Below are 12,130 nucleotides of genomic sequence, written 5' to 3' on the forward strand. Positions count from 1 at the left end.
ACAACAATAAAGTCCTAAAAAGGGAGTAAAATAACATAAAAAAAACACATAAAGATGGAAAATACACAGAGAATCTGGATACTTTATGTTATTGTGTTGTATTTGAATTGTTTGATGGCCGAAGATACAATAGCTGCAAAGAAATATTTGATCAAAAATGTTGCTGCATTAATCCAACCTATATATTTTAAAATTTTATTGACTTCAAAATTTAACTCAAGCAGGGCAGTGGTGGCACACACCTTTAATTCCAGCACTTGGGAGGCAGAGGCAGGTGGATCTTTGTGAGTTCAAGGCTAGCCTGGTCTACAAAACTAGTTCCAGGACACTGCTGTAACAGCCATAGCTGTTACACCGAGAAACCCCGTCTCAAAAAAGAAAAAAAATTAAATAAAAAGATATGTTTCTTTGGGAAAGAGGTTCTGCTTTTATTTCCACAACAAAATGAGAGGCTGTGGATTCATTTCAGGTTAAAGAAAATCAGGTTTGATCAAGGAAGACGCTCTGAAATCCTGACTGCACTCATAAAAAAAATAAACCTGGAAGATCTACAAGGCATATGATGTACCTTTTATCTGCTCAAACACATAACAGAAAATCCTCTTTGGCTGACTTGTGTACAATGCAATCTATTTAGATGCAAATATGTATGTTACCTTTAAAATTTTATCTATTTTCAGAATAAGCAGACTAAATGCTAATAAAGATGGATGGTCCAGGTGATTCAGCATTTCAAAATGCTTCTGTTACAGTCACCTCATAATTCTATATCCAGAGCAGCTTCAAGGTTGCTGGCTGAGATGATATAGCTTCACAGATTACACCAGTCAGGACTTGACTATAATTCTAAATTTTCTCATGTTGCCCAAATATGATTAGTGCCTCCAATCAACAGGAAGTAGGCTAGAGAACTGCATCCACATTCTTCCCCAAAAGAATTATAGACATTTGTCTTTGTTTATTACAAAATGTTATATTGCTCATACTAGAAAAAAAGCTAAAAGTTAATTAAATTTTAAATTTAATTTAAATTCAAATATCTCTTTCTAAAAGAAGGGTCATATAAAATGATTGGAAAAAGGATAGATTACTGAAACTACTTTAGTCCAAAAAACTATTAATCTTACATATTGGTATGGATTTTGGCTTACTGATACAAATTTGAAGTTAATTTTGAGCTATAGGCCTAGCATTTATAATTAGAACAAGCCTCTGAAGGATTATTTTAGAGAGGTTGTGGGAGAGAACAACCTAAGGTTGTTCTAACTGCTTACAATTATATCCATTTACATGTATAAATTATAAAAAAAGACATTGCTATATTATTGATATTAGAGTAGTTCATTTGCTACTATGAGGTATGTATAATAAAAATGGAGGCTCCTAGTGTCATTTTATGTAGAAGGCTTCTCTACAATATGAATTCACTCATGGGCCCTAAGGATTTAAGGCTCTGTCACTATTTAATTTGTAGGGTTTCCTATACAAAATATATATTTTGATGTTAAGGTATGAAGAGTAGAATAAATTGCTTCTCTTATCAATTATGTTAGTTCCATTCATAATTAAATTTCTCATGTTGAGTTTGCAACAGTTGTTCAACATGTAGCTACTGTCATTGTTCTTACAAAGTTCATCTGCAGCATGAAATTTGGGGTGTTAAATAAGGGAAACACAGTTCTTTGTCATATTCTTTGTATCAATAGGACTCTCGTGTGGTGTGAAGGCTCTGCTGTGACACTGTCTCTAACACAGAGCCTTGTGTGAAGAGAGGTGTGAAGAAGAGTGAAACGCCCCCGTGCCCTTTGCTGTCATACATTAACGTGTTGGAGTCATAAAAGGTAGGGCCAAAAACAACTTTGGGGAGCAAATTTTTATTTCAACCTAAGGGTCTAGTGTTCCTCTTCCAGGGACAGGAAGGGAAATAGAAACCATGCTTCCTAATGTTTCTTAGCCTCCTGCTCATGCACAATTCTTATGTGACCCACCCCAGAGTGGTGCTGCGTGTCCTGGGTAGACTCTCCTATACCACTTACCCGGGTCTACCCTTGTTCTTGGGGTTCATCTTGAGGCCAGTTTCTGGTCAGCCCGCTAAAGCATTCTGCTTGTTCCTGTGCTCCCCCTGTCCTGCCTGGTGATTAGCTGTAGGGCATTGTTGACTCCATCTTTGGTATGGTAATTTCCCATCTGCCTGGGCTGAAATCCTTGTGCAGCAGCTAGGTATATAAGGATTTCCCCAAGGTTGAATAAACGGCATTCGTCTGATCTCCTTTCGAATGACCCAGGTCTCTTTGTGTGTTCTTTCAATCTCCAGGCCTTTGCCCAACTTGCGTACGGTACAGTGGCATGCGAACTGTACTGAGAATTGGGTGTTACACTTACCAATCAACAAAATGACCCCCAGACATGCCCAGAAGGCATTCTGATCCAGAAAAGCACCCACTCAGATAATGCTGGGTTAGGTGAAGTTGACAGCTGAAGCTAAGGAGGACATTTCTATTTGCAGGGATTCTCACCTATATCGATGCTTAGGTGTTGCTGAAGGTTGAAGTACTCTGTTCAAGCCTTAGGGACAGTGTTTGTACGTGTAGAGTGTCTCTGCAGTATGAAGTATCTGCAGATATTTAGAGTGTGAAGAACACGTAGAGAACTTGCCACACTTATTGCTTTTGTAGACTTTCTCATCAGAGTGAAATCTCCAAACTTATATCGCCATGAAGAATAGCTAAGCCCTGGTCCTCTTCTGCATAAGTAGGGTTTTTCTCAGGTGAGAATTACTGAGGTTGAACCAGGACTGAAAGATAACTCAAACCTTCACCACATCCCTCACACTATAGCCTTGATGGAAATTCTTGTGCTACTCAAGATATAAAGAAACACTAAAGGCTTGTCACTCCCTTCAGAATTGGGCTTTCTCTCTCCGGAATGAACTTTGTTGTTGGTAGGAAGTACTGACTGAGTGGTAAAGCACTCAGCATTCTTCACACGTGCCTGACTTCTCTACTCAGTGGATTCATTTGTCTTGGCTAAGGTATGACTATTTAGCAAGATTTTATCCCATTGCACATACTTGTCAAATTTCTATTAAGAATGAGTCCCTTGATGTCTTTTAAGGGAGGAAGATCGGAAAAAACTCTTGTCACACTTTTCACATTTATAGGGTTTCTCTCCAGTATGAACAATCTGGTGCTGATTGAGGCTATCAAGTCTAGAAAAGATTTTTCCACATTGTTCACATATGTGTGGTTTCTCTCCAGTATGAACTCTCTGGTGTTCAGTAAGGGCTGAGTAATTCGGAAAGGCATAGTGACATTCCCCACACTTATAAATATGAATTTTTTTGTGTTTTTTAAGGTCTAATGTAGAGTAAAACATTTTGCCACATATTTCACATTTGTAAGACTTCTCCCCTGAATGACGCAATTTGTGCCAGGGAAGGTATGAGAGAGTAGAAAATGTTTTCCCACACTCTTCACATTTGTATGGTTTCTCTCCAGAATGAAACCGTTGGTGATCCTGAAGGTGTGCAAAAGAGTAAAACCGTCGGCCACATTCTTCACACTTGTAGGGATTCTCTTCAGAGTGAATTCTTTGATGCCGCTTCAGGAATGCAGAAGAGTAAAATGCCTTGTCACAGTCTGTACACTTATAGGGCTTCTTCCCCGTGTGAATTCTTTGATGCCGCTTAAGCAACGAAGGATAGTGAAAGGCTTTGCTGCATTCTGTACACTTGTAGGGCTTTTCTGCAGAATGAATTATTTGATGTTTCTTAAGCAACGAAGGACAGTAAAATAATTTGCCACATTCTTCACACTTGTAGGATTTCTCTGAAGAATGAATTCTTTGGTGTACCTTAAGTAATGAAGGGTAGGAAAATACTTTGTCACATTCTTTACACTTGTAGGGTTTTTCTCCAGTATGATTTTTCCGGTGTCTGTAACGTGTTGAGTGAGAACTAAAGGCCTTGCCACACTCTTCACACTTGTAAGGTTTTTCTCCAGTGTGAATTCTCTGGTGTACAGAAAGTTTTGTATGGGTATTAAAGGCCTTGCCACATTCTTCACATTTGTAGGGTTTTTCTCCAGTGTGAATTTTCTGGTGGATAGAAAGCCTTGAGCGAATACGAAACGCTTTGCCACAGTCTTCACATTTGTAGGGGTTCTCCCCTGCATCAACTGTCTGGTGTTGAATAAGCAGTGAATTACAATAAAAGGCCTTGCTGTACTCTTTACATTTATTGACTGTTTTTCCTGTTGGTCAAAAGTTGAGACATGAACAAAAGTTTTGTACATTCTTTATATTCATAATGTTTATCTTTAAAATGGAGACAATTACCCATAGTTACATTCTTATTGATAAATCAGAAATAACACTATATTTTTACATTTATGTTCACTGAGAATAACTCAGAATATATAGTAGGTGGAAAAAATCTAAACTTCTACTCATGTAAAAGCCTGATCAAATTGAATATAGAAATAATGGCATGCCACGCAGTGGTAGAGCACACCTTTATTCCAGCACTGGGGAGGCAGAGACAGTTGGATATCTATGAGATTCAAGTCAGCCTAGTCTATATAGTGAGATCCAGGACAGCCAGAATTTCACAGAGAAACCCTGTCTCAAAAAACTAGAAAGAAGAGGAATAGAAGGAGGAGGAGGAAGAGGAAGAAGAATAGGAAGAGGAAGAACAAGAAGAAGAGGAGGAGGAGGAGGAGAATGGCACATTATTCAAAGTTAAGTAGTTAATTAAGTAGTAATTATCTATGATAAAGGAATCTCTTAAAGGCATTATACAAAGAGAAATAAATACCTTAAACATAGGTATTATATGTAGACATACATGACATTATCGACTGGGAAAGGGGGAGATTAATGGTAACTGTCTGAGATTGGAGACTCATAGAAATACCATCTTTATCCTAAGTATGAAGTTAAGAATTTTTATGCATGAATGGAAGTGTGCATAAGAAGTATGTCTACAAAATCTTAAGTAATACACCTCACAAATTTCAGACAGCAGCAGTTTATGTTCTATTTGAATGACAAACATCTCAACATCAAAATTATGAAAAACATAGGTTCACCTATGAATAACAACTTCTGTCAAAGACAATATTTTGTCAATGAAAAGGTGTTAAAATTATCCAAGTTTCTAAGAATTATTAATTTACAAGATAACTCAGCACTGAAAAGAGACAATGTAACGTTCAGTTTGTGAAACATGAGACTTGTGTTTACAGATGAAGCGGAAACACACAGTTCTCATGGTCACATAGCTAGAGCTCAAAGATACTGTTATCTTAGTGTTCTGAAGTGTTTATAATTGGACAATCCACCCACAAATTATACAGATTACATATAGACAGTTGACTCTAGGTTATCCATTGCCAAGAAACAGCACACAATCAAAGTGCAAAGTTATGAAAAAGAAATCTTGAATTCTCAATAATTTGAAAACTAATTGATTAGCTATTAAAATTCTTCTAATTTTAGACAGTTTTTAATCTATGACTATATGTCCGCAAAGAGTATGCATTCTAAATCCTTAGTGAGCATGTGATAAAAATTAGAATACCTTTTAGTCATTCACAAAGAACTCTGATGAGGTGATTTTGATCAGCATGATTATAACTAATATGAAATATATTTATGTCTGAAGTTACTGTCCTACAATGGCTTCACACATAGGTCTTAGAAATGTTTGCAAATTTTCAGAGCTTAGAAAATAGTGCAAAGTTATAATGTAAACTAAAAAAAAAAATGAGCTTTGGAAGTTAAAATAAATAAACAAAGACAGCTTACCATAGGGGAATTACCAAGTTTAAGAGACTTAACCATCATAAACATCTGGGAGATGTCCTTTGACAACAAAACCAATGAGAGACCTAAAGAATTATCTCCATAATATCATGATTTAAGGCTGATGGGAAAGTCAGCCTTTCTGTTGACTATTTGAACCTCACCTCTGTTCTTGAACCCCTCATTCCTACACACCTGTATGCACTGTGGCTTCCTCTTGTTTCTTCACACCTGTAGGCCCTTGTCTTTGCTCCAGAAATGTCACCAGGTGTGGCTTAGAGAGAACAAGACCTGTGTGTAGGAAAGGGAACAAGATTAAGTGACTTTCTACTGGGAATAGACATGGCCCTTCCAGTACAAGACTTATAAGAAAAGAAATGATATAACAAATTACTGTAGACAATCGGTTCCTTAAGTGACTTCTCACAGCACCACTACAATACATAAAGGAATTTACAATGTCCAGATTATGAGTCTCATTTAAGGGAAAAATATTAAAACTGAATTGTGAAACATTTTCATTAAGATATAAGGTACATGCCTATTGCAACTGACGTTTCTAACATTCCCACTAGTATGAGAGATGCATTCTTCCAACACAAACAGGTTAAACACACAGAAAAGAAAGCAATGTTTCTTAGCTAAACATATTTCCTAATTTTTATTTAAAACCAAGTCTATGAAACTTTTTGTTGGAAAGCACAAGCTCCCATGAGATAAGGTGTAGAGTGAGGACATTGCGTACTGACACTGAACTAAGATGTCGCTATAGATGAGATCCTCACCCAGGAAATCCAGGTGACTGTAATTCTCCAACATCACATCCCTGTACAGATTCCACTGAGCAGGCTGCAGGCATTCCCTCTCTTCTGGAGAGAAATCAATGGCCACATCCCAGAAGGACAGCATTTCCTGAAATAAAGATCAATGAATGATACCTCACTTTTAATTAATTAAAGTCATTAATAATAGGCATTGTGGGGCTAGTTCTCTGTCCATGTGACACAAGCTAGGGCTATTAACTGACAATGTGTATTCCATAAGAATGTCCTGTATGTGACCCTATAGGAGGCTGTTCTTAATTATTCACTGATATATGACAACCTAGATCATTGTGGGTCATGCAACCCATGGTCAGGATGACCAAGCCATGGAAAGCAAGCCAGTAACCACTGTTCTTTTATGGTTCCTGTTCCAGTTCCTGCCTACAGTTTCCTGCCTTGACTTCCCTCAGTGATGGACTGTTACCTGAAGTTGTAAGTTGAAATAAATCCATTCTTCTCAACGTTGCTTTGGTCACGTTCTTTATCATTGTTGAAAAGAAACAAAAGCAAAAACTCTAACCCAGGTATCTTGTACTTGTTTACAGTAACAAGTGTATTCTATATTTTATCCAGGAAGAAAAGAGTGGTAGACATAAGTGTCATGCTTCTAACATGTTTGTCATATTTCTCAGACACTTCGGATATGATCACATGATTTCACACTGGACCCATCAAGGAACGAGAAGGCAGAAGATCCTATAAGTCCCATGTGGAAACCCTTAAGACAGATGAAATGTAAAGTGAATGTTTCCAAAGAAAAACAAGCATTTAGTGCCACATGCTTGTTTTATATACCACACATATATACATTTCTCACAGGAGAAAGTAATGGTGAGAGAGAAGGAACTTCTCAACCCTTACTATGCACAATCGTGAATATCAAATGCCATGAAAATGTAGTTACTGATGTAGCAGCTCTGGGCTGAGATGCGGATTTCTTTTCTTTTTTTTTTTTTTTTCCGAGACAGGGTTTCTCTGTGGTTTGGGAGCCTGTCCTGGAACTAGCTCTTGTAGACCAGGCTGGTCTCGAACTCACAAAGATCCGCCTGCCTCTGCCTCCCGAGTGCTGGGATTAAAGGCGTGCGCCACCACCGCCCGGCATGAGATGCGGATTTCTTAATTTTCAGAGTTCAATCGTGATGCTAATGACAGTGCACCGAGAGGCACGAGATGGAGCACCCAAGGGCAGAATGAAAAAGAAAGAACTCACAGAAACGTATGTTAGATATCAGAACCAATAAGAACCAGCAGGTATGGGAATAATAATACCTTTTTAAGTATCTCAAATACACTAGACATCACTCTGACCTTGATATTTCTTTTCTGGGAAGAGGAAGGCAGAGATGCAGTCACCTGCCAGATGAAGAGGAGGCAAGATGAGAATGCCTCCCTGATAAAAGTTAGCTAGCCACAGAGCTAACCATAAACAAGAATTAAAGAATTATGAATCAATTTAAGTTGTAAGAGCTGGTTAATAATAAGCCTGAACTAATAGATCAAAAAATTTAAAATTAATATGAAAGCCTTTGTGTGTTTCTTTGGGACTGAACGGCTTCAGGACCAAGTGGGACAGAAACTTCCATTTACAGTTCTGTGAGCTTCGTCCTCCTATGGCACTGTTTCAGAGCATCCAAGTTCAGTATGTCCTCAAGCTTCAGCTTTCTGATGTCACTGGCCAATGAGAAAAATCATCATATTCCCAACTTCAGTGAGTTACAAATATGTAATTTTAATGTATGGATGAGATCATGTGATACATGTCCTTCTGTGCCTTAAATAATTTCCAGTTTAACGTATGGATGAGATCATGTGATACATGTCCTTCTGTGCCTTAAATAATTTCCAGTTTCATTCATACGTCACAACTTACATGACTTTATCCCTTTCCTCTGAAATACTAGTTAAAAAAGAAAACATTCCCCAACCTCTCTCCTAACACCAATCATGTTCTCTTCTAAGTTCCAGGACCTTATGCTCCAGACACATGTTCTCTTCTCAGATCCATGACCTAACTAGCCATAGATATTTGCCTAGGTCCAATTAGACAGCTGCTGTTTATAGGAAGACGTGCATGGCGCTGAAGCATCTTTTGGAAGACCTGGTCATACTGGGCATTGTTGTGCTCCATAGGCTTAAGAGCCAAATAAAACTGGTTCTTCCTCTTCTCCCTTAAAGGCTCACAAAGCAGTTTCCCAGAGTAGTGGACTTTCAGCTCAGATCCAGATCAAATCAAGTCCTGGGTCTGAAGTGCCTGGTGTTTTCAGCAACGGGAGAAAGGATTAGCTACAGTCAAAAGACTTTGGTACAGGAGAAAGGATTAGCTACAGTCAAAAGACTTTGGTACAGGAAAAAGGATTAGCTATAGTCAAAAGACTTTGGTACAGGAGAAAGATACTTTGTGGATAAAAAATTATACTGTGAAAAATGTCTTTACTCATAAGGGTGGAGTGAAATAGAAAAGAGGAGGCCAAGATACTCCCAAGTTATAAATAGACTGAAAGAAGCTGATGAATAGAAAACCCTGTCATTTCTCAAGAAAAAAGCAATTAGACTCTGTTGAAAGCCTCTTTGTAGCTAGTACATTTTCCCACTTTGACAAGGAAATGAAAAACACAGATTGACAAGGAAATAAAACTACAGATTCCACTCTTCCATACTGATCACTGACAAAAGAGAACATGGTCAGCTTGGAGAACTGCAGGAGCTCAGGGCAAAGTGAAGATGGAAAAATTGTTCTCTCAAAAAATTCAGGGCAGAGTGAAGATGGAAAAATTGTTCTTTCAGAGAGGAGGAGGTCCCCAATGGTGAACTGACTGCAAGGACCACTCCCTAATGTTGCCCAGCACCCGTTACCACTGTTCTGGATGAACAAGTGTCTGTTATTCTCTGGCCCCTCTCCTCACTGTGGGCTTCCTGGGGCTAGGAGGCAGAAGAAAGCCTGCCACGATGGTCTCATTTAATTGGAACTTTAACTAACATAATTAAAGCAAACATTTCAAGGAAAGTTGAGACTGGCAACGCTCACTTCCTATGGAGAGGAAATACAAATAAATTTTAGCCTGAGAGGGGCAAACTGGGGTTCATTAAAAACTGCTGCAAATTCATTGTAGCCCCTGAATCAGGAGGTGGAGTCCAACTGCCCTCCCCTTGAATGGAGGCTGGTCCTAAAAGCAAGCCTACAGCAACACAGTAGACAGAGCCCAACTCATAAGAACTCTTGTATCTATGTCAGTGTCCCTCAGAGATTTTTTTTTTTTTGAAAGAGGCCAGACAAATCTGAGTCCTAGGAGATCATGTGGAAGTCAAAACTAGATGCCAAGTGAGGGCCGAATTACTAATCAGGCTTCAAACTCTCCATTTAGTTCAGGCTTGTCCATCGATTAAAGAACATGGCGCTTTAAAAATACACTAAGCACATCATGAAGTGAGAATGCACTGACCTCTCCTGACCTTTGACACACATAAGTGTGGTAGCACACAGCAATCATTAGCTTTTTATTTAAGTTAACAAATTTTTGCAATGTGATAATTCAGATAGTATAATTGGAACCCTAAAAAAGGACATGATAGATCATATGCAATGTACTTATTGAGAAAATGGAATGAATAATTAGAATTTTAGCTTACACTTCAGTATCATGTGCTTTGCACTGTAGGACAGAAGGTCTAGGTGTATCCAGATTTTAAAGAATTAGTATATACTTACTAAATCTAAATGCGATAGTGAAGTGGTGTGTATCCAACAAACAGTTGGGACTCACGTTCTTATCCACTGTTTCATTTTATGTAGCTACCACAAAGAAAAGAAAAATGGACTGCAGAATTTAAATAGTTGGCTAGCCAATTTGACACAACTTTTCAACTCAAAATATGTCACTGCCTTTGAAAATAATTTTGGATGGGCTCAGTGACAGACTTTTATAACCACAAATGACAAAGTAAGGAAAATCTCTGTTCCTCAAGTTTATTCCACGCATGTTTGGTTTCTACTTAATTCTGTCCAAATAACTTCTGTACTTCCTCTCAGTGGTCTCTGACATAATCACATGGATAACCAAGAACTCAACAGCATTATCCAACATACCTTCCCGTCAGGGATTTCCAAGAATGACCTGTCTTGCATAGCAAGATTATTAGTTCATGATGGGGCTGGAGAGATGGCTCAGCGGTTAAGAGCAAAGGTCCTGAGTTCAATTCCCAGCAACCACATGGTGGCTCACAACCATCTGTAATGAGGTCTGGTGCCCTCTTCTGGCCTGCAGGCAGACACACAAACAGAATATTGTATACATAATAAATAAATATTTTTTAAAAAAAGATTAGTTCGTGAGTCTGTAAAAACCAGTAATTCCTTCCCTCATAGCATCACTTACAAAAACATTAGCATACAATAAAAGATCCTGGAACAGGCAGGACTGGACAATGCAGAGTCCATGGAAGAGTAATAAATAGAACGTGGCTTTCCCTCCGCATGTTCATTGCATGTCTGTTCCCTCACCCCTTCAAGGCTTTTGTTTATGAGCTGATTTGGCAGATTTGTCTGCAGTATTCCAGAATTCCTCTATGTCTCAGATTTTCTTTTTCCTTTTAGTTCAGCAACTGGTCAAAACAAACAAGCAAACAAACAAAAACCATCCGAAGACCATCAATACCCTAAGACTGTAACTAGGCCTGCTATGGAGCACAGGAAAGACAGAAAACCCACCCGAGAGCGGGTCAGCTCGTAAGAGAACGGACCCCCATCCCATCTCCAGCACCACCTGAGACGCGGTTTGTCAGTTGACCCACCAAGTCCTGGAAATCCAGAACCTTAAACCATCCTCCACTCCGGCGCTACCGTCCTGCTGTCCTGTCCCATGGTAGACTCGGGTTGTGGGCAGTTTTCTAACAAAGCCATCAATTGGCACCATCAGACACCACTCACCCCAGCCGTGACCTGCAACCTCAGGCGCCCCAGCAAGTTGAGCACAGCACCTCCAAAGCAGTTTCTCCCGCCCTCCTACCCAGCCCGGGTCCGGTCCCTCTAAGATGGCCCCGCACCCCGCACAGTGCCTCAAACTACGCTGCACCCTGGACCAACCTCCATGTCAGAGACGCAACGGGAATGCACAGCAGGCGGGACTCTCGCACAACTTTGGGGAAATACCACACTTTCAGACAGAATGAACAAGTACTGTTTCCGGAGCGGGCTCCTGTGTCGTCACAAAGGACCAGACTACATTTCCCACAAATCTGAGCAAAGGAATTCCGGAAACTCAAGTGTGGCGATTTCTTTGGTTACCGGTTTTGGCAGCCCGCAATAGAGAAAGGGAGGAAGAAGCCGGGATTGCAAGGGAGCCTCGGGAGTGAGGCTGGCGTTTACTTCCAGACCCACAACACGAGCTGGGTGAATGTGAGTGGAGCCTTTGACAGAAATATTAGGTTTATAGGTCATTTCAGGTTCATGTGTTCTGATTTTAATCTTCGTACATCCTGGAAAAAAATCACACCGACTCAGTTTTACT

At 39.4% G+C, this 12,130-nt stretch overlaps 1 protein-coding gene across 2 annotated transcripts; it reads right to left on the reverse strand.

Annotated features, from left to right (window-relative positions):
* LOC130887254 (zinc finger protein 58-like) lies at positions 1-12,130 on the reverse strand. 2 transcript variants are annotated; one of them, XM_057789560.1, is made up of 5 exons: positions 11,707-12,130; positions 10,711-10,882; positions 6,588-6,714; positions 5,998-6,093; positions 1-4,250 (listed from the first exon to the last, which is right to left on the reverse strand). In XM_057789560.1, exons 2-5 carry the CDS (start codon positions 10,747-10,749, stop codon positions 3,085-3,087), a joined length of 1,428 nt encoding a protein of 475 aa, XP_057645543.1. In that variant the 5' UTR covers positions 10,750-10,882; positions 11,707-12,130; the 3' UTR covers positions 1-3,084. The 2 variants fall into 2 exon arrangements, with proteins under 2 accessions (XP_057645543.1, XP_057645544.1); XM_057789561.1 differs by lacking the exon at positions 10,711-10,882.

Source organism: Chionomys nivalis, chromosome 15, assembly GCF_950005125.1.
Source record: "Chionomys nivalis chromosome 15, mChiNiv1.1, whole genome shotgun sequence".
Taxonomy (NCBI): Eukaryota; Metazoa; Chordata; class Mammalia; order Rodentia; family Cricetidae; genus Chionomys; species Chionomys nivalis.

Bases quoted from the DNA above. Each gene is read 5' to 3' on its own strand.
- LOC130887254 (XM_057789560.1), bottom strand. From the start codon at position 10,749: ATGCAAGACAGGTCATTCTTGGAAATCCCTGACGGGAAG. The intron at 6,715-10,710 runs GTATGTTGGATA...TCTTTATTTCAG, and splicing joins TGGAAATCCCTGACGGGAAG to GAAATGCTGTCCTTCTGGGA. The intron at 6,094-6,587 runs GTGAGGATCTCA...TCCTACACACAG, and splicing joins CAGTCACCTGGATTTCCTGG to GTCTTGTTCTCTCTAAGCCA.